Source organism: Cicer arietinum, chromosome 3, assembly GCF_000331145.2.
Source record: "Cicer arietinum cultivar CDC Frontier isolate Library 1 chromosome 3, Cicar.CDCFrontier_v2.0, whole genome shotgun sequence".
In the NCBI taxonomy this organism is placed as follows: Eukaryota; Viridiplantae; Streptophyta; class Magnoliopsida; order Fabales; family Fabaceae; genus Cicer; species Cicer arietinum.
The window spans coordinates 1,292,299-1,313,746 of NC_021162.2; the positions used below are offsets into that span (position 1 = coordinate 1,292,299).

Below are 21,448 nucleotides of genomic sequence, written 5' to 3' on the forward strand. Positions count from 1 at the left end.
ATCAGAGTAGTTTTTGAATTGGACGAAATAGGAGGTCATTGATAAATGTAATATCTATATATAAGGAATTTCCAATTTATTTGTGTGTTTTTGATACATAAATATTAAAATTAGTATATTTATTTATTAAGAATAAGAAAATTTTGAAGTGGTTAGTCACTTTAATTTTTAAGAATATCTACCGTTAGTTAGATAATCACTCTCAATTTTAAATTCATATACTTCCTAATAAACAAAAATACATTCAATGCACCGGTATATGTAAACAACTCAAATACTCTTTTTTTTTTTCATTAACTTTTGTATTTGTTCATGTATGAGCAAAATTTATCTTTTGCTAGTTTGTGTATGAGAAAAATTTATTGATTGTTTTTTTAGACCGAGATTAGATATGAGAACATTTTGAAAACCCTTAGCGGCATTGATATTCATATGTAGTGCCGCCGATTTGTTCAGAACTTCGGCGTTAGGATTTAATACTACAAGAGATATTTTTTTAACGATAAAAAATATATATAAATTTTTTAATTAAATTAATATAATTACCAATAAATAAAATATATCTAATGTTATGGTAAACAACTCAAATACTCATTTGTTTTCTATTAATTTTTTTTCTTGCTAGTTCATGTATAAACAAAATTTAGTTTTTGCTAGTTCATAAATGAAATTTATTTTCAAACAACTTCATTTACGAATAATGTTATTGATCAGTAGTGATGAATTAGCATAATTAATTGAACTAGTTACTTTTATCTTTAAAATCTTTACTCATTGTAGCAAATGATTATTTTGATATTCCAAAAGACTATATAAAATTATAAGAATTAGATTATATAATAAATAATAAACCAGTGCGTAACCCGTGCGTCACACGGAAATAACTTACGATCTTGATAAATAAATTGTTATATTAATTTATATATATCAATTTTATAAATTTTATTGACATTGACATTAAATATATAAGTTGACTTAAAAATAAATAATTTACTAACAAACAAAAAAAAAAGAAATCTAATCGTAAACTAAATTAAAAAAATCTTTTTTTACATTGCCAATGTCACTGGTCAAAAGCATGACTTGCTCTTTAATTTTAACGATGATAACTTATTTTTTAATTCTCCAAATAATCTTTTTTCTTTCCAAAAAACTTATTATAAAACAATACTTTTAATTTTAAACAAATAAAAACAATAATTATTGAAAAATTAAATAATTAGATTAGATGAAATAAGAATTTTTAAAATAATGTACATGGACATATATAAATTAAGTAAATTAGTAAATGTAAAGATGAGTAAGTAACTTAATAATTAATTTTTATTTTTATTATGCAACATAGTATGTTACTTATATGAAATACATGACATTTGATAATTCATATAAATTTTGTTGTATCAAGTGGCAAGATATATTTCATTATGGTACTACTTTGTTATAAAATACTAAAGAAAAATAATCTTTTCATTACAAAAAAAAATACAATACACATAATAAAAATTATATCTTTTATGATTGAATTTACATGTTGGTCTTCATGAATCTTTCATAAATCATTTGAATTCCTTTGAATTTGTATGATATTTAATAATAAATTTAGAAGATAAAATGTATAGTATATTAGTAAAATTAAAATGTAACCATTGTAAAAAGTAGTGTTTGAAAAATAATTACAGTTTTACTATATAATGAATTTGCTAAAGTAGTGTTTGAAGATTACTTCAACAAAAAAAAAACTATCGAATTGAATTGTATTTTGTTTGTTTGTATTCATAGGTAAAAACTCATGTTCGTGTTAACTGTAGATTCAATATAACTCTATGTCAATATTATTTTTATTAGAAAATTTAGAATTGGAGTTAGTAGGACAAATCTTACAAATAATTGTTTTAGAAACAATTTTTTAGACAAAATTTAGAAACACCAACAAGCCCTGATTCGTAGAACAAGAAGAAAAAAATTAGGTATATATAAAAAAGGAAATAAAAATGAGAACAAAGAAAATAGAATATTCATACATTTTGATTTTGATTGTTCCTTTAGGACCGAGATTAGATTTGAGAACATCTTGCAAACCCTTAGCAACATTGAATATTGGTGTGTAGTGCTGCCGATTTGTTCAGAACTTCGGCGTTAAGATTCAATACTCGAAGAGACATTTTCTTTAACAATCAGAGTTATTTTGACCTAATAACAGAAGATTTTACACGGAGTGCGTGAAGATGAGTGAAGAAGAAGAGTGAATGAGTGAACGAGGAAGAAAAGAAGAGAAGCATTTTGAATTGAAGTTCGATAAGGTTATTTGGGAGTGTCATTTACTACTCTGTTGTGTTTTTGGACATGGGTCGAAGAATGTGTTTAGGCTTTACCTAATAATCATTGGGCCCAAATTGTCTCACCCATGTATCACAAAAAGTTTATTTGTTAAATAAAAAATATTATTCTACATCAAATAGTTTTTGAATTGGACGAAATAGGAGGCCATTGATAAATGTAATATCTATATATAAGTAAGTTTCAATCTATTTGTGTTTGTTTGTGATACATAAATATTAAAACTAGTATATTTATTTATTAAAAAAAAAAATTGGAGTGGTTATAATCACTTTTATCTTTAAGAAGATGTACCACTAGTTAGATAATCACTCTCAGATATGATATTAACCATTTGTGATTTTCAAAATTCAATATCTTTTTTTACACACAAAAAACTTAAATCATGTAGTTTTTATATGAATTCTTTAATTAAATTCATATACTTCCTAATAAATAAAAAAATATCAAATGCAATGGTATATGTAAACAACTCATATACTCATTTTTTGAGAAAAATTTATCGATTATTCCTTTAGGACCGAGATTAGATGAGAAAAATTTATTGACTGTTCTTTCAGAACTTCGGCATTAGGATTTAATACTTTAAGAGACATTTTTTTTAACAATCAAAGTTATTTTGACCTAAATATGTATAATATATATTAATTTTTTTAATTAAATTCATATAATTACCAATAAATAAAATACATCCAATGTTATGGTAAACAACTCAAATACTCATTTGTTTTCTATTAATTTTTTCACTTGCTAGTTCATGTATGAACAAAATTTATTTTTTGCTAGTTCATAAATAAAATTTATTTTCAAACAACTTCGTTTATGAATAATGTTATTGATTAGTAGTCATAAATTAGCAAAATTAATTGATCTAGTTACTTTATCTTTAAAATCACGATTCATTGTACCAAATGATTATTTTGATATTGCAAAAGACTATATAAAATTATAAGAACTAGATTATATAATAAATAATAAATAATAAATAATAAATAATAGAATAATAGAATAATATAAAAGATAGTTATCTCATCCAAGCATATACAAATATACTACATAAGTTTTCACATCATACACCCTCAACTTGCTTATTAATAAATAAGAGATGTAGTTTTCTTATTACATAGATAAGATAATAAACTACAAGAAAATAGGGGCATTTGTAGGATGTAAGGATAAAATAAGTGATTGTTTTAATATAGTTATATACTGAGTAACATTCCGAAAACAAGGGGCATTTGTAGCATGTAATGATAAAATAAGTTATTGTTATAGAGCATTTGGTTTTTAATATAGTTCTATATTGAGTAATATTCCGCTACTGTATTTTTGTCACCTAAATTATAACTTATTTGAAGTCAAGGTATTCAACAAGAAAACTTTAAAAAATAAAATAAATATTTTATTTAATTGAACTTTTACGTATCTTGGACCATTTTACAATGTTAAAAAAAATAATCATCAATTAACTGTTTAATCAATGCATATATCTTGTGCAATCTAATAAGAGCCAAACAAAAATGAGATTTAATAATGGAATGTCATATTGAAAAATTAAAATATAAATCGAATGATGTGAGAAAATTTACAAACCATTCAATGAGAAAAAGACACGAACAAAATCATAGTGTCCAAAACTAAAAATGTGCATCGTATATAGTGAGTAACCACACATTGGTAAAGACCACCCATTAGATCAAATTGGATGCACCAACCTCATATATACACACATAGATATAACACATCTTTTATTTATTTGCAACTTATACACAGTTGATAAACATATTAATATTTGTTTGATGTTCTATTTTTTTGAGTTTCGATTGTTAGTTAAATTTTTCTATCTATCTATTTTTTCCAACAAATTCAACAATTAGTGGAAGCATATATTCTCAACGACATATAAAAGAGCACAAATTATAAATTATAATTTGAGTACATATATAAATTATATACTAATTAAATAATTTATATATGTACATATACTAAATAATAAATTATAATAATTAAAATGCGGTAAAGCAAATGTATTGGATTGATTAATATTCACACAAAAATACACATATAAGAATAGAAGATAAAAAATAACACTCAATGTTGAAAGAGAGAGAGATAAAAGAGTACAAATTAATTGAAAGAGACACAATTTCTTTGAGTAAAAATCTTACCGAAATAAAGTTTAATTAATCATTGCTCATGGATAGTACTAATAACAACAATACAATCTCCCATTTTGAAATCTATATCTAAACTTAGAAGGAAAAAATCAATAAAATTATTGGAAAAAATCAGAGATAATTAGCGATAATTATCTTAATAATGCGGAATATTCTTTCTCCCACTTGTGCAGTTAAATGGCCAAACAGAAAATACAATTTCAATAGCAATAATAATTGACAGAAAATTAAATGAGACAAACACAATTTTAACGTGGAAAACTTCCCTCAAATTGAGAGAATAAAAACCACGGGACCTAGTCTAGTAAAACTTTCACTATAATAATTAATTGGTACACCAAGAGTATTCCTAATAACAATAGGGAATATCAATCAACAATAACAATCCTATAACAATCTTATAACAACCTTCCACTAAAGTGGGTATGCCAAAGTAACTCTCAGATAAGATAAAACTACTCAAACTATATATTAAAGTAACAAACTCAGTGGTAGGAATAACATACTAATTTTGTAGATCAAACGGAGCAAGTTTGATACACATGTTACCACCACTAGAACCAAACGCTTATTTTTCTTCTTTGGCAACCGTTTTTCTTCTGTTGTCTGTTTGTGTTTTTTTAGGGATTTCTAAATCCCTTTTATTACCTTCAAGTGGGCCAAGCCCATTAAAATCTTTTTTTTTTCTTTTTCATTTTTTTTTCAATGATAATAATACTACTAGTAAAATTGGTGGGTTCCACTTGGAGAGTGAGCCCACCCAACAAATCTCCCCCTCACGACTCAAGTGGGAAGGTACTGCTCAACTATGTCAGCTTTCTTTCTGCAACATATCATCTTCGACACAAGCAAGGTCTTCGTCATCATATCTGAACCATTCTCATCAGTATGAATCTTCTCAATTAAAAATGACTTCATTTCCAGTGCATCTCGTATCCAATGATATCGCACTTCAATATGCTTCGACTTTGCATGAAAAGTCAAATTCTTGCTGAGATGGATCGCACTCTGACTGTCACAGAATAACACAAACTTGTCTTGTTTGAGGCCTAACTCATGTAGGAATTTCTTCATCCACAAGAGTTCTTTGGAAGCTTCAGTTGCTGCAATGTACTCAGCTTCAGTAGTGGACAAAGCAACACACTTTTGTAGTCTTGATTGCCAAGACACAGCTCCCCCTGCAAAAGTCATCATATAACCAGAAATAGATTTTCTAGAATCAAGATCACCTGCCATATCTGCATCTGTGTAGCCATCCAACACAGGTTCACCACCTCCATAGCATAAACATACTTTGGAAATGCCTCTGAGGTATCTGAGAATCCACTTCAGTGCTTGCCAATGATCTTTATCAGGATTAGAGAGAAATCGACTAACAACTCCAACTGCATGAGCAATATCTAGCCTTGTGCATACCATAGCATACATCAAACAACCAACTGTGGATGCATAAGGAACCTTCTTCATCTCTTCTTTGTCTTTCTCACTTGTAGGACATTTATCAGAATTCAATTTAAAATGAGTAGCAAGTGGGGTACTAACAGGTTTGCAATTGTTCATGTTAAACCTCTCTAACACCTTCTCAATATAATTGTGTTGAGACAACCACAATTTATTATTCTTTCTGTCACAAGTGATTCTCATACCCAGAATTTGCTTTGCAGGACCTAAGTCTTTCATTGCAAAAGACTTGTTCAAATCTTTCTTTAAGGATTGAATCTTCTTAGTGTCATGACCAACAATCAACATGTCATCCACATATAATAAGAGAACAATATAATCACCATCAGAGAATTTCTTGATAAACACACAGTGGTCAGAAGTAGTTTTACTATACCCATGTTTCTCCATGAAAGAATCAAATTTCTTGTACCATTGTCAAGGTGCTTGTTTGAGCCCATACAAACTTTTCTTTAATTTGCACACAAGATGCTCTTTACTTTTGACTTTGAAACCCTTTGGTTGCTCCATATAGATCTCTTCCTCCAAATCACCATGAAGGAATGCAGTTTTCACATCAAGCTGTTCAACTTCTAGGTTCAAACAAGCTGCTAACCCAAGCACAACTCAGATAGAGGACATCTTCACCACAGGTGAAAAAATTTCATCAAAGTCAATACCTTTTCTCTGATTAAAACCTTTCATAACCAATCTTGCTTTGTATCTTGGTTGAGAACTATTCTTTTCTGTCTTTATCTTGTATACCCATTTGTTCTTGAGTGCTTTTCTACCATTAGACAACTTTACCAAATCAAATGTGTGATTCTCATGCAAGGAATTCATCTCTTCTTGCATGCCTTTTAACCACTTTTCTTTATCAACATTTGTAATAGCTTCTTGATAATACTCTGGCTCTCCACTATCAGTGATCATCACATACTCATGTGGAGGATATCTTTGAGAAGGTTGACATTCTCTAGTAGATCTTCTCAACTCAAACTCGACTGGTGGCTCAACTGGAACATGCTCATCATGGTGAGGCACATGATCATCAGTTACATTCTCATTATCTACCTGTATATCTCCCTCATCAACAAAGGTTTCTGTAGGGGGCTTAGGTGCAAAATTTTCAATGTAACTTCTGGAATTTGGTTTATGTTTTTCAGCTTTATCAAAATCTTCAATAGTCTGGTCTTCAAGAAATATCACATCTCGACTTCTGATAATTTTCTTGTCAACCGGGTCCCACAATCTATAACCAAATTCTTCATCACCATAACTGACGAATATACATTGTTTGGATTTATTATCAAGCTTGGACCTATCATCTCTTGGAACGTGAACAAAACATCTGCAACCAAAAACTCTCAAATGACAGTAAGAGACATCTTTCTCTGTCCACACTCTATTTGGAACATCACCATCAAGTGGAATAGAAGGAGAAAGATTGATCAAATCCACTGCAGTTTTCATTGCTTCACCCTAAAAGGATTTCGATAATTTTGCATGAGAGAGCATACATTTGATTCTGTCATTAATCTTACGATTCATTCTCTCTGCAACACCATTATGCTGAGGTGTCTTTGGAACTGTTTTCTCAAACTTGATTTCATGTTCTCTACAATACTCTTCAAATGGACCTTTGTATTTTCCACCGTTATCTGATCGAACACATTTCAATTTCCTTCTCTTTTCTCTTTCAACACTTGCATGAAAATGCTTGAAGGCTCCAAATACCTGGTCTTTAGATTTCAAAGGAAATGCCCACACTTTTCTAGAGTGGTCGTCAATAAAAGTAACAAAATATGATGCACCACCAAGAGATTTACTATCCATCATACAAACATCAGTATGAACTAAATCAAGAATATTTTGCCTCCTATGAGAACCAGTATTATGAAAAGAAACTCTATGTTGTTTTCCAGCAAAACAATGAGTGCAAGTTTTTAGAGACGTACCTTTCACAGGAAGAAAATTTTTCTTTGCAAGTATGTTGAGTCATTTCTCACTCAAGTGACCAAGGCGCATATGTCATAAATCATAAGATGCATCTTCAATTGCATTCACTTCTTTCTTGCATAGCTTCGTAGGCATCCTATAGAGAGAAGTGGAACTTTGCTTCTTTGCAACCACTAGGGACCCTTTAGTGATTTTACATATACCACCACCACCAAAGAAAGTGTGATAGCCATCAATATCCAAGGCTTTCCCCGAAATCAAATTGAGACGAATATCAGGAACGTGTCTAACATTCTTCAATTGAAGCTTGCAACCAATCCCAGTTTCAACCCAAACATCTCCCATACCGATAATTTTACATACTCCTTCATCTCCCATTTTTACCATGCCAAAATCACCAGCACTGTAAGATGAGAAGAAATCACGCCTAGGAGTAACATGATATGAGGCACCCGAATCAATAATCCAAGTTGAATCCTGACATGCAAGGTTTATGGAATTATCATCACAAACAATGTAGACATTATTAACAGATGCAATTGTTGTTGTATCTTTATCATTTTCCTTCTATTTGTCTTCATCTTTTTCCCTTGATTGATCTCTCTTAAGGAACCTGCAATTTCTTTTTATGTGACCCGCTTTGCCACAATGATAGCATATCACTTCATTTCTAGTCCTCGACTTGCTTCTTGACTTGCTACGACTTTCAGAGTTGTCGCGTCTATGGAAGTTTCTAGATTGACTTATCCTTCGTGACTCTGTAACTAGTGCTTCTGACTTTGAGGAAGAACCAATCAAACCACGTTCCTTTCTTCGAGCTTCTTCGTTCAACATGCTCTCTTTAAATGTTGATATTTTCACCTTTCCACTTGGAGCTGAATTGGTCAACGTCACAACAAGGACTTCCCAATTATCAGGCAAGGAACTCAATAATAACAACGCTTGCAACTCATCATCTAATTTAATTTCTGCGGTTTTCAACTGATTCACTGTATTCTGAAAAATACTCATATGCTCTGCCATTGAATCCCCATCTTTATATTTCATATTCACCAGCTTCCAATTCAAAAATGCTTTATTTTGCACATTCTTTCGTTCATACAACTCTTTTAATTTTTCCCACATCTTGTTAGCATCTCTTTCAGTTTCAACATGTGGATACACACTAAGATCCAACCACTGCCTGATCAACACCACTGCCTTTCTATTCATCTTCTTCCAGTCAGCGTCAGATTTATCTGCGGGTTTAGCAGTGTCACCCTCAATAGTATCGTACAAATCTTTACTGTATAACATGTCTTCCATGAGAGTCTTCTAAAGTGTATAATTAGAATAGTTGAGTTTAATCATATTGGACATTTATTTTTCTCCTCCATTTAAATGCACAAATCAAATAATCGAGCTCTGGATACCACTTTGTTGGGAAAAACCAGAGATAATTAGCGATAATTATCTCAGTAATGCAGAATATTTTTTCTCCCACCTGTGCAGATAAATGGCCAAAACAGAAAATATAATTATTAGAGCAATAATAATTGGCAGAAAATTAAATATGAGACAAACACAATTTTAACGTGGAAAACTTCCCTCAAATTGAGAGAATAAAAACCACGGGACCTAGTCCGGTAAAACTTCCACTATAATAATTAATGGGTACACCAAGAGTCTTCCTAATAACAATAGGGAATATCAATCAACAATAACAACCCTATAACAATCTTATAACAACCTTCCACTAAAGTGGGTATGCCAAAGTAACTCTCAGAGAATATAAAACTACTCAAACTCTATATTAAAGTAATTAACTCAGTGGTAGGAATAACATACTAATTTTGTAGATCAAACGGAATAAGTTTGATACACACCTGTTACCACCACTAGAACCACTACAACTGTTCTTCTTCCTCTGTTTGTGTTTTGTTAGGGATTTCTAAATCCCTTTTATTACCTTCAAGTGGGTCAAGCCCATTAAATTTTTTTTTTCTTTTTATTTCAATAATAATAATACTAATAAAATCGGTGGGTTCCACTTGGGGAGTGAGCCCACCCAACAAGAATACTAGTATTTTTGTCACCTAAATTATAACTTATTTAAAGTCAAGGTATTCAACAAGAAAATTTTAAAAAATAAAATAAATATTTTATTTAATTGAACTTTTACGTATCTTGGACCATTTTACAATCTTAAAAAAAATAATATCAATTAACTGTTTAATCAATGCATATATCTTGTACAATCTAATAAGAGCCAAACAAAAATGAGATTTAATAATGGAATGTCATATTGAAAAATCTATACATTATAATAAAGCAAAGATGATAATTTGGCAAGTTTGCCACGTGTCAGCCAAATAGAGTCTTAGGAATATATGAAGTTTCTATTAATAGAAATAATACTTCATCGTGCAGATTTATGGCCAATTAAATAATTAAAAATAAAATACTATACACCACGACTACTTGACAGTTTTTTTTTTGAAGGTAAGTGTTTTTTAAACACTACTTTATCAACTACCGCTTCAAATTAATTTAATTAAAAAATTTATGGCCAATTAAAAAATTAAAAATAAAATACAATACACCACGATTACTTGACAGTTTTTTGAAGGTAAGTGTTGTTTAAACACTACTTTATCAACTACCGCTTCAAATTAATTTAATTAAAAAATTTATGGCCAATTAAAAAATTAAAAATAAAATACAATACACCACGACTACGACAGTTTTTTGAAGGTAAGTGTTGTTTAAACACTACTTTATCAACTACCCCTTCAAATTAATTTAATTAAAAAATTTATGGCCAATTAAAAAATTAAAAATAAAATACAATACACCACGACTACGACAGTTTTTTGAAGGTAAGTGTTGTTTAAACACTACTTTATCAACTACCCCTTCAAATTAATTTAATTAAAAAATTTATGGCCAATTAAAAAATTAAAAATAAAATACAATACACCACGACTACGACAGTTTTTTGAAGGTAAGTGTTGTTTAAACACTACTTTATCAACTACCCCTTCAAATTAATTTAATTAAAAAATTTATGGCCAATTAAAAAATTAAAAATAAAATACAATACACCACGACTACGACAGTTTTTTGAAGGTAAGTGTTGTTTAAACACTACTTTATCAACTACCCCTTCAAATTAATTTAATTAAAAAATTTATGGCCAATTAAAAAATTAAAAATAAAATACAATACACCACGACTACGACAGTTTTTTGAAGGTAAGTGTTGTTTAAACACTACTTTATCAACTACCCCTTCAAATTAATTTAATTAAAAAATTTATGGCCAATTAAAAAATTAAAAATAAAATACAATACACCACGACTACGACAGTTTTTTGAAGGTAAGTGTTGTTTAAACACTACTTTATCAACTACCCCTTCAAATTAATTTAATTAAAAAATTTATGGCCAATTAAAAAATTAAAAATAAAATACAATACACCACGACTACGACAGTTTTTTGAAGGTAAGTGTTGTTTAAACACTACTTTATCAACTACCCCTTCAAATTAATTTAATTAAAAAATTTATGGCCAATTAAAAAATTAAAAATAAAATACAATACACCACGACTACGACAGTTTTTTGAAGGTAAGTGTTGTTTAAACACTACTTTATCAACTACCCCTTCAAATTAATTTAATTAAAAAATTTATGGCCAATTAAAAAATTAAAAATAAAATACAATACACCACGACTACGACAGTTTTTTGAAGGTAAGTGTTGTTTAAACACTACTTTATCAACTACCCCTTCAAATTAATTTAATTAAAAAATTTATGGCCAATTAAAAAATTAAAAATAAAATACAATACACCACGACTACGACAGTTTTTTGAAGGTAAGTGTTGTTTAAACACTACTTTATCAACTACCCCTTCAAATTAATTTAATTAAAAAATTTATGGCCAATTAAAAAATTAAAAATAAAATACAATACACCACGACTACGACAGTTTTTTGAAGGTAAGTGTTGTTTAAACACTACTTTATCAACTACCCCTTCAAATTAATTTAATTAAAAAATTTATGGCCAATTAAAAAATTAAAAATAAAATACAATACACCACGACTACGACAGTTTTTTGAAGGTAAGTGTTGTTTAAACACTACTTTATCAACTACCCCTTCAAATTAATTTAATTAAAAAATTTATGGCCAATTAAAAAATTAAAAATAAAATACAATACACCACGACTACGACAGTTTTTTGAAGGTAAGTGTTGTTTAAACACTACTTTATCAACTACCCCTTCAAATTAATTTAATTAAAAAATTTATGGCCAATTAAAAAATTAAAAATAAAATACAATACACCACGACTACGACAGTTTTTTGAAGGTAAGTGTTGTTTAAACACTACTTTATCAACTACCCCTTCAAATTAATTTAATTAAAAAATTTATGGCCAATTAAAAAATTAAAAATAAAATACAATACACCACGACTACGACAGTTTTTTGAAGGTAAGTGTTGTTTAAACACTACTTTATCAACTACCCCTTCAAATTAATTTAATTAAAAAATTTATGGCCAATTAAAAAATTAAAAATAAAATACAATACACCACGACTACGACAGTTTTTTGAAGGTAAGTGTTGTTTAAACACTACTTTATCAACTACCCCTTCAAATTAATTTAATTAAAAAATTTATGGCCAATTAAAAAATTAAAAATAAAATACAATACACCACGACTACGACAGTTTTTTGAAGGTAAGTGTTGTTTAAACACTACTTTATCAACTACCCCTTCAAATTAATTTAATTAAAAAATTTATGGCCAATTAAAAAATTAAAAATAAAATACAATACACCACGACTACGACAGTTTTTTGAAGGTAAGTGTTGTTTAAACACTACTTTATCAACTACCCCTTCAAATTAATTTAATTAAAAAATTTATGGCCAATTAAAAAATTAAAAATAAAATACAATACACCACGACTACGACAGTTTTTTGAAGGTAAGTGTTGTTTAAACACTACTTTATCAACTACCCCTTCAAATTAATTTAATTAAAAAATTTATGGCCAATTAAAAAATTAAAAATAAAATACAATACACCACGACTACGACAGTTTTTTGAAGGTAAGTGTTGTTTAAACACTACTTTATCAACTACCCCTTCAAATTAATTTAATTAAAAAATTTATGGCCAATTAAAAAATTAAAAATAAAATACAATACACCACGACTACGACAGTTTTTTGAAGGTAAGTGTTGTTTAAACACTACTTTATCAACTACCCCTTCAAATTAATTTAATTAAAAAATTTATGGCCAATTAAAAAATTAAAAATAAAATACAATACACCACGACTACGACAGTTTTTTGAAGGTAAGTGTTGTTTAAACACTACTTTATCAACTACCCCTTCAAATTAATTTAATTAAAAAATTTATGGCCAATTAAAAAATTAAAAATAAAATACAATACACCACGACTACGACAGTTTTTTGAAGGTAAGTGTTGTTTAAACACTACTTTATCAACTACCCCTTCAAATTAATTTAATTAAAAAATTTATGGCCAATTAAAAAATTAAAAATAAAATACAATACACCACGACTACGACAGTTTTTTGAAGGTAAGTGTTGTTTAAACACTACTTTATCAACTACCCCTTCAAATTAATTTAATTAAAAAATTTATGGCCAATTAAAAAATTAAAAATAAAATACAATACACCACGACTACGACAGTTTTTTGAAGGTAAGTGTTGTTTAAACACTACTTTATCAACTACCCCTTCAAATTAATTTAATTAAAAAATTTATGGCCAATTAAAAAATTAAAAATAAAATACAATACACCACGACTACGACAGTTTTTTGAAGGTAAGTGTTGTTTAAACACTACTTTATCAACTACCCCTTCAAATTAATTTAATTAAAAAATTTATGGCCAATTAAAAAATTAAAAATAAAATACAATACACCACGACTACGACAGTTTTTTGAAGGTAAGTGTTGTTTAAACACTACTTTATCAACTACCCCTTCAAATTAATTTAATTAAAAAATTTATGGCCAATTAAAAAATTAAAAATAAAATACAATACACCACGACTACGACAGTTTTTTGAAGGTAAGTGTTGTTTAAACACTACTTTATCAACTACCCCTTCAAATTAATTTAATTAAAAAATTTATGGCCAATTAAAAAATTAAAAATAAAATACAATACACCACGACTACGACAGTTTTTTGAAGGTAAGTGTTGTTTAAACACTACTTTATCAACTACCCCTTCAAATTAATTTAATTAAAAAATTTATGGCCAATTAAAAAATTAAAAATAAAATACAATACACCACGACTACGACAGTTTTTTGAAGGTAAGTGTTGTTTAAACACTACTTTATCAACTACCCCTTCAAATTAATTTAATTAAAAAATTTATGGCCAATTAAAAAATTAAAAATAAAATACAATACACCACGACTACGACAGTTTTTTGAAGGTAAGTGTTGTTTAAACACTACTTTATCAACTACCCCTTCAAATTAATTTAATTAAAAAATTTATGGCCAATTAAAAAATTAAAAATAAAATACAATACACCACGACTACGACAGTTTTTTGAAGGTAAGTGTTGTTTAAACACTACTTTATCAACTACCCCTTCAAATTAATTTAATTAAAAAATTTATGGCCAATTAAAAAATTAAAAATAAAATACAATACACCACGACTACGACAGTTTTTTGAAGGTAAGTGTTGTTTAAACACTACTTTATCAACTACCCCTTCAAATTAATTTAATTAAAAAATTTATGGCCAATTAAAAAATTAAAAATAAAATACAATACACCACGACTACGACAGTTTTTTGAAGGTAAGTGTTGTTTAAACACTACTTTATCAACTACCCCTTCAAATTAATTTAATTAAAAAATTTATGGCCAATTAAAAAATTAAAAATAAAATACAATACACCACGACTACGACAGTTTTTTGAAGGTAAGTGTTGTTTAAACACTACTTTATCAACTACCCCTTCAAATTAATTTAATTAAAAAATTTATGGCCAATTAAAAAATTAAAAATAAAATACAATACACCACGACTACGACAGTTTTTTGAAGGTAAGTGTTGTTTAAACACTACTTTATCAACTACCCCTTCAAATTAATTTAATTAAAAAATTTATGGCCAATTAAAAAATTAAAAATAAAATACAATACACCACGACTACGACAGTTTTTTGAAGGTAAGTGTTGTTTAAACACTACTTTATCAACTACCCCTTCAAATTAATTTAATTAAAAAATTTATGGCCAATTAAAAAATTAAAAATAAAATACAATACACCACGACTACGACAGTTTTTTGAAGGTAAGTGTTGTTTAAACACTACTTTATCAACTACCCCTTCAAATTAATTTAATTAAAAAATTTATGGCCAATTAAAAAATTAAAAATAAAATACAATACACCACGACTACGACAGTTTTTTGAAGGTAAGTGTTGTTTAAACACTACTTTATCAACTACCCCTTCAAATTAATTTAATTAAAAAATTTATGGCCAATTAAAAAATTAAAAATAAAATACAATACACCACGACTACGACAGTTTTTTGAAGGTAAGTGTTGTTTAAACACTACTTTATCAACTACCCCTTCAAATTAATTTAATTAAAAAATTTATGGCCAATTAAAAAATTAAAAATAAAATACAATACACCACGACTACGACAGTTTTTTGAAGGTAAGTGTTGTTTAAACACTACTTTATCAACTACCCCTTCAAATTAATTTAATTAAAAAATTTATGGCCAATTAAAAAATTAAAAATAAAATACAATACACCACGACTACGACAGTTTTTTGAAGGTAAGTGTTGTTTAAACACTACTTTATCAACTACCCCTTCAAATTAATTTAATTAAAAAATTTATGGCCAATTAAAAAATTAAAAATAAAATACAATACACCACGACTACGACAGTTTTTTGAAGGTAAGTGTTGTTTAAACACTACTTTATCAACTACCCCTTCAAATTAATTTAATTAAAAAATTTATGGCCAATTAAAAAATTAAAAATAAAATACAATACACCACGACTACGACAGTTTTTTGAAGGTAAGTGTTGTTTAAACACTACTTTATCAACTACCCCTTCAAATTAATTTAATTAAAAAATTTATGGCCAATTAAAAAATTAAAAATAAAATACAATACACCACGACTACGACAGTTTTTTGAAGGTAAGTGTTGTTTAAACACTACTTTATCAACTACCCCTTCAAATTAATTTAATTAAAAAATTTATGGCCAATTAAAAAATTAAAAATAAAATACAATACACCACGACTACGACAGTTTTTTGAAGGTAAGTGTTGTTTAAACACTACTTTATCAACTACCCCTTCAAATTAATTTAATTAAAAAATTTATGGCCAATTAAAAAATTAAAAATAAAATACAATACACCACGACTACGACAGTTTTTTGAAGGTAAGTGTTGTTTAAACACTACTTTATCAACTACCCCTTCAAATTAATTTAATTAAAAAATTTATGGCCAATTAAAAAATTAAAAATAAAATACAATACACCACGACTACGACAGTTTTTTGAAGGTAAGTGTTGTTTAAACACTACTTTATCAACTACCCCTTCAAATTAATTTAATTAAAAAATTTATGGCCAATTAAAAAATTAAAAATAAAATACAATACACCACGACTACGACAGTTTTTTGAAGGTAAGTGTTGTTTAAACACTACTTTATCAACTACCCCTTCAAATTAATTTAATTAAAAAATTTATGGCCAATTAAAAAATTAAAAATAAAATACAATACACCACGACTACGACAGTTTTTTGAAGGTAAGTGTTGTTTAAACACTACTTTATCAACTACCCCTTCAAATTAATTTAATTAAAAAATTTATGGCCAATTAAAAAATTAAAAATAAAATACAATACACCACGACTACGACAGTTTTTTGAAGGTAAGTGTTGTTTAAACACTACTTTATCAACTACCCCTTCAAATTAATTTAATTAAAAAATTTATGGCCAATTAAAAAATTAAAAATAAAATACAATACACCACGACTACGACAGTTTTTTGAAGGTAAGTGTTGTTTAAACACTACTTTATCAACTACCCCTTCAAATTAATTTAATTAAAAAATTTATGGCCAATTAAAAAATTAAAAATAAAATACAATACACCACGACTACGACAGTTTTTTGAAGGTAAGTGTTGTTTAAACACTACTTTATCAACTACCCCTTCAAATTAATTTAATTAAAAAATTTATGGCCAATTAAAAAATTAAAAATAAAATACAATACACCACGACTACGACAGTTTTTTGAAGGTAAGTGTTGTTTAAACACTACTTTATCAACTACCCCTTCAAATTAATTTAATTAAAAAATTTATGGCCAATTAAAAAATTAAAAATAAAATACAATACACCACGACTACGACAGTTTTTTGAAGGTAAGTGTTGTTTAAACACTACTTTATCAACTACCCCTTCAAATTAATTTAATTAAAAAATTTATGGCCAATTAAAAAATTAAAAATAAAATACAATACACCACGACTACGACAGTTTTTTGAAGGTAAGTGTTGTTTAAACACTACTTTATCAACTACCCCTTCAAATTAATTTAATTAAAAAATTTATGGCCAATTAAAAAATTAAAAATAAAATACAATACACCACGACTACGAGTAATGACATCGACAAGTTCATTTCAGCAGAACTACCTGATTGTAATTTATATCCAAAACTTGCAAATGTTGTTTCAAGTTTCATGCTACATGGTCCATGTGGATCTTCCAATCCAAAATCTCCGTGCATGAAAGATGGCAAGTGCTCAAAGTATTTTCCAAAGGATTACCAATCTTCAACTATAGTTGACGATGAAGGTTATCCAAAGTACAAGCGACGAGATACTGGTTTGTCCGTTTTGAAAAAAGGAATCAGTTTGGACAATAGGTTTGTAGTTCCATACAATCCACATTTGTTGATGAAATATCAAGCACATGTCAATGTTGAGTATTGCAACAAGGGAAACTCAATAAAGTATTTGTTTAAGTATGTTAATAAAGGACCAGATAGAGCCACAATAGAGATTTCAAACCGAACAGAAAATGGCCAGGTACTTGATGAGATAAAACAATACTATGAGTGCAGGTATTTGGCCCCGTGTGAGGCTGTTTGGAGAACTTTTGAGTATGACATCCATCAAAGGTGGCCTCCTGTTATAAGGCTTTCATTTCACCTTGAAAATGAGCAATCTGTAATGTATTCAGAAAATTATTCAATTCAATCTGTTGTGGCGCGTAATGAAGAACTTGACACAATGTTTTTGGCTTGGTTTGAGGCAAACAAAAAGTATCCTGAAGGAAGAGAATTGACTTATGCTGAATTTCCTACAAGGTTTGTTTATATAAAAAATAGCAAAACATGGCAGCCCAGAAAGCAAGGTAATTCAATTGGAAGACTTACTTATATTCCCCCAGGAGGTGGGGATGTTTATTTTTTGAGACTCCTATTGACAATACAAAAAGGGTGCACAAGTTACAATGATATTAAGAGAGTGGATGGCACAACACATAAAACCTTTAAGGAAGCGTGTTTTGCACTTGGGTTGCTGCAAGATGACAATGAATTTGTGTATGCTATTACTGAAGCAAGTCAGTTGGCCTCTGGACATCAATTGAGGAGATTATTTGTTATATTATTGTTCATGAATTCAATGACAAATCCTTTTGTTGTTTGGGAAGCTACATGGAAACTTTTATGTGATGGAATTTTATACGAAAAAAGGAAAATGTTAAACAACCCAGGTATGCAATTAAATATTAAATACTATATATATTAATTTTGTGTTATTATTATTAATATTTTACAACACTAACTATATGATTAAAATCATTCTCTTTGATTCAGGCCTTCAAATAAGTGACGATGAGTTAAAAAATATTTGTTTGGTTGAGTTGGACAAACTACTTTTCATGAGTGGTAAATCTCTTAAAAGTTTTAAGACCATGCCATGCCCTACCCATTCAAATATGAATCAATTTGAAAATAGGTTCTTGGCTGATGAATTAAACTATGACAAAGATGAGTTAGCTGCAACCCACATCTCATTATTGTCATCCTTAACCGCAGAACAAAGGTCAGTGTATGATCAAATTATTGCTTCTGTGATGACTAATTCGGGAGGGTTTTACTTCTTATATGGATATGGAGGCACAGGAAAAACATTTATCTGGAGAACTTTATCAGCTGCATTGAGATCCCAAGGTTCAATTGTTTTAAATATTGCCTCCAGTGGGATTGCAGCTTTATTATTACCTGGAGGAAAAACAGCTCATTCCGCATTAAAGATTCCTTTGGTTACAACCGAAACATCTACATGTGACATCAAACAACGCACTGATAGAGCTAATCTTATCATACATTCTAAGCTTATTATATGGGATGAAGCTCCAATGCTAAATAAATTATGTGCTGAAGCTGTAGATCGTACTTTTAGAGATATCATGAGGACTGTAGATGAGGCTAACCTACATAAACCATTTGGTGGGAAGGTAGTTGTTTTTGGAGGTGATTTTAGACAAATATTACCTGTTGTTAGAAAAGGTTGTAGGCATGATATAGTGGCAGCTTCAATAAACTCATCTGAATTATGGAAATACTGCAAGGTTTTGACATTATCAAGAAACATGCGTTTAACATCTGCAGAACCCAATGCATATACTAATGACATTAAAGATTTTGCAGATTGGATGCTTGATATTGGAAACGGTAAACATGACTCAAATGAGTTAGGGGAGAGTATTATTAATATTCCTGAAGACTTATTGGTAACAAATTCCCAAAATCCTCTATTATCTCTGTTTGAATTGACATATCCACTGCTTTTACAGAACATAAACAATTTGAAATACTATGAAGAGAGGGCAATACTTGCTCCGACTCATGATACTGTAGATATCGTTAATGATTATATTTTATCATTAATTCCAGAAGAGGAAAAGGAATACATTAGTTCAGACTCAACTGTCCTTTCTGATGAAAATTGTGCTGTGCAGGGAGATTGGTTCACACCAGTATTTTTGAATGACATGAAATGTTCTGGAATTCCAAATCACCGATTAAGATTAAAGATTGGTGTTCCAGTCATGCTTTTGAGGAACATTGATCAAGCTAATGGACTATGTAATGGAACAAGGTTGCTCATAAATGAATTGTGTACAAATATTATTGGAGCAACTGTGATCACGGGAAAAAACATCGGTGATAAGATTTATATACCAAGGATGAATTTGGTTCCATCTGATCCAGCTTTCCCATTTAAATTCCAGAGAAGACAATTTCCATTGTCGTTGTGTTTTGCAATGACCATAAATAAGAGTCAGGGTCAATCTCTTTCTCAAGTTGGTTTGTATTTAAAGCGACCTGTATTTACTCATGGTCAATTCTATGTGGCTATTTCACGAGTAAAGTCTAGGGAAGGATTGAAGATTGTTATTTTAGATGAAGAAGGAAAACTATGTACCGACACCAAAAATGTTGTGTACAAAGAAATTTTCAATAATTTGTAAACATGTATACGACATTCTTTTTACGGTTATATTTGTTTATTGTAAGTTATTTTTTGTATGGAATTGAATTGATGATAAAATTCATATTATGTCTTTAATGTCAATGTCAATAAAATTATGTCTTGAATGTCAATGTTAATTCAAATTTTTATATTATATAACTTTATTATAACAATATATTTATCAATATAGTAATTTGTATCCGTGCGACGCACGGGTTACTCACTAGTTAAAATATAAATCGAATGATGTGAGAAAATTTACAAACCATTCAATGAGAAAAAGACACGAACAAAATCATAGTGTCCAAAACTAAAAATGTGCATCGTATATTGTGAGTAACCACACATTTGTAAAGACCACCCATTAGATCAAATTGGATGCACCAACCTCATATATACACACATAGATATAACACATTTTTTTATTTATTTGCAAATTATACACAGTTGATAAACATATTAATATTTGTTTGACGTTCTATTTTTTTGAGTTTCGATTGTTAGTTAAATTTTTCTATCTATCTATTTTTTCCAACAAATTCAACAATTAGTGGAAGCATATATTCTCAACGACATATAAAAGAGCACAAATTATAAATTATAATTTGAGTACATATATAAATTATACACTAAATAATTTATATATGTACATATACTAAATAATAAATTATAATAATTAAAATGCGGTAAAGCAAATGTATTGGATTGATTAATATTCACACAAAAATACACATATAAGAATAGAAGATAAAAAATAACACTCAATGTTGAGAGAGAGAGAGAGAGAAAAGAGCACAAATTAATTGAAAGAGACACAATTTCTTTGAGGAAAAATCTTACCGAAATAAAGTTTAATTAATCATTACTCATGGATAGTACTAATAACAACAATACAATCTCCCATTTTGAAATCTATATCTAAACTTA

General features: G+C 28.6%; 1 protein-coding gene across 1 annotated transcript; it reads left to right on the top strand.

Moving 5' to 3' along the window:
- The first annotated feature begins 5,814 nt into the window (after window positions 1-5,814).
- LOC101512586 (uncharacterized) lies at window positions 5,815-20,686 on the top strand. The gene is made up of 3 exons (XM_004489088.3): window positions 5,815-5,825; window positions 17,635-18,755; window positions 18,859-20,686. Exons 1-3 carry the CDS (start codon window positions 5,815-5,817, stop codon window positions 20,517-20,519), a joined length of 2,793 nt encoding a protein of 930 aa, XP_004489145.1. The 3' UTR covers window positions 20,520-20,686.
- The last annotated feature ends 762 nt before the right edge of the window (window positions 20,687-21,448 follow it).

Coding starts and splice junctions, on each gene's coding strand:
- LOC101512586 (XM_004489088.3), top strand. Junction 18,756..18,858: donor GAAAATGTTAAACAACCCAG/GTATGCAATTAA, acceptor TCTTTGATTCAG/GCCTTCAAATAAGTGACGAT.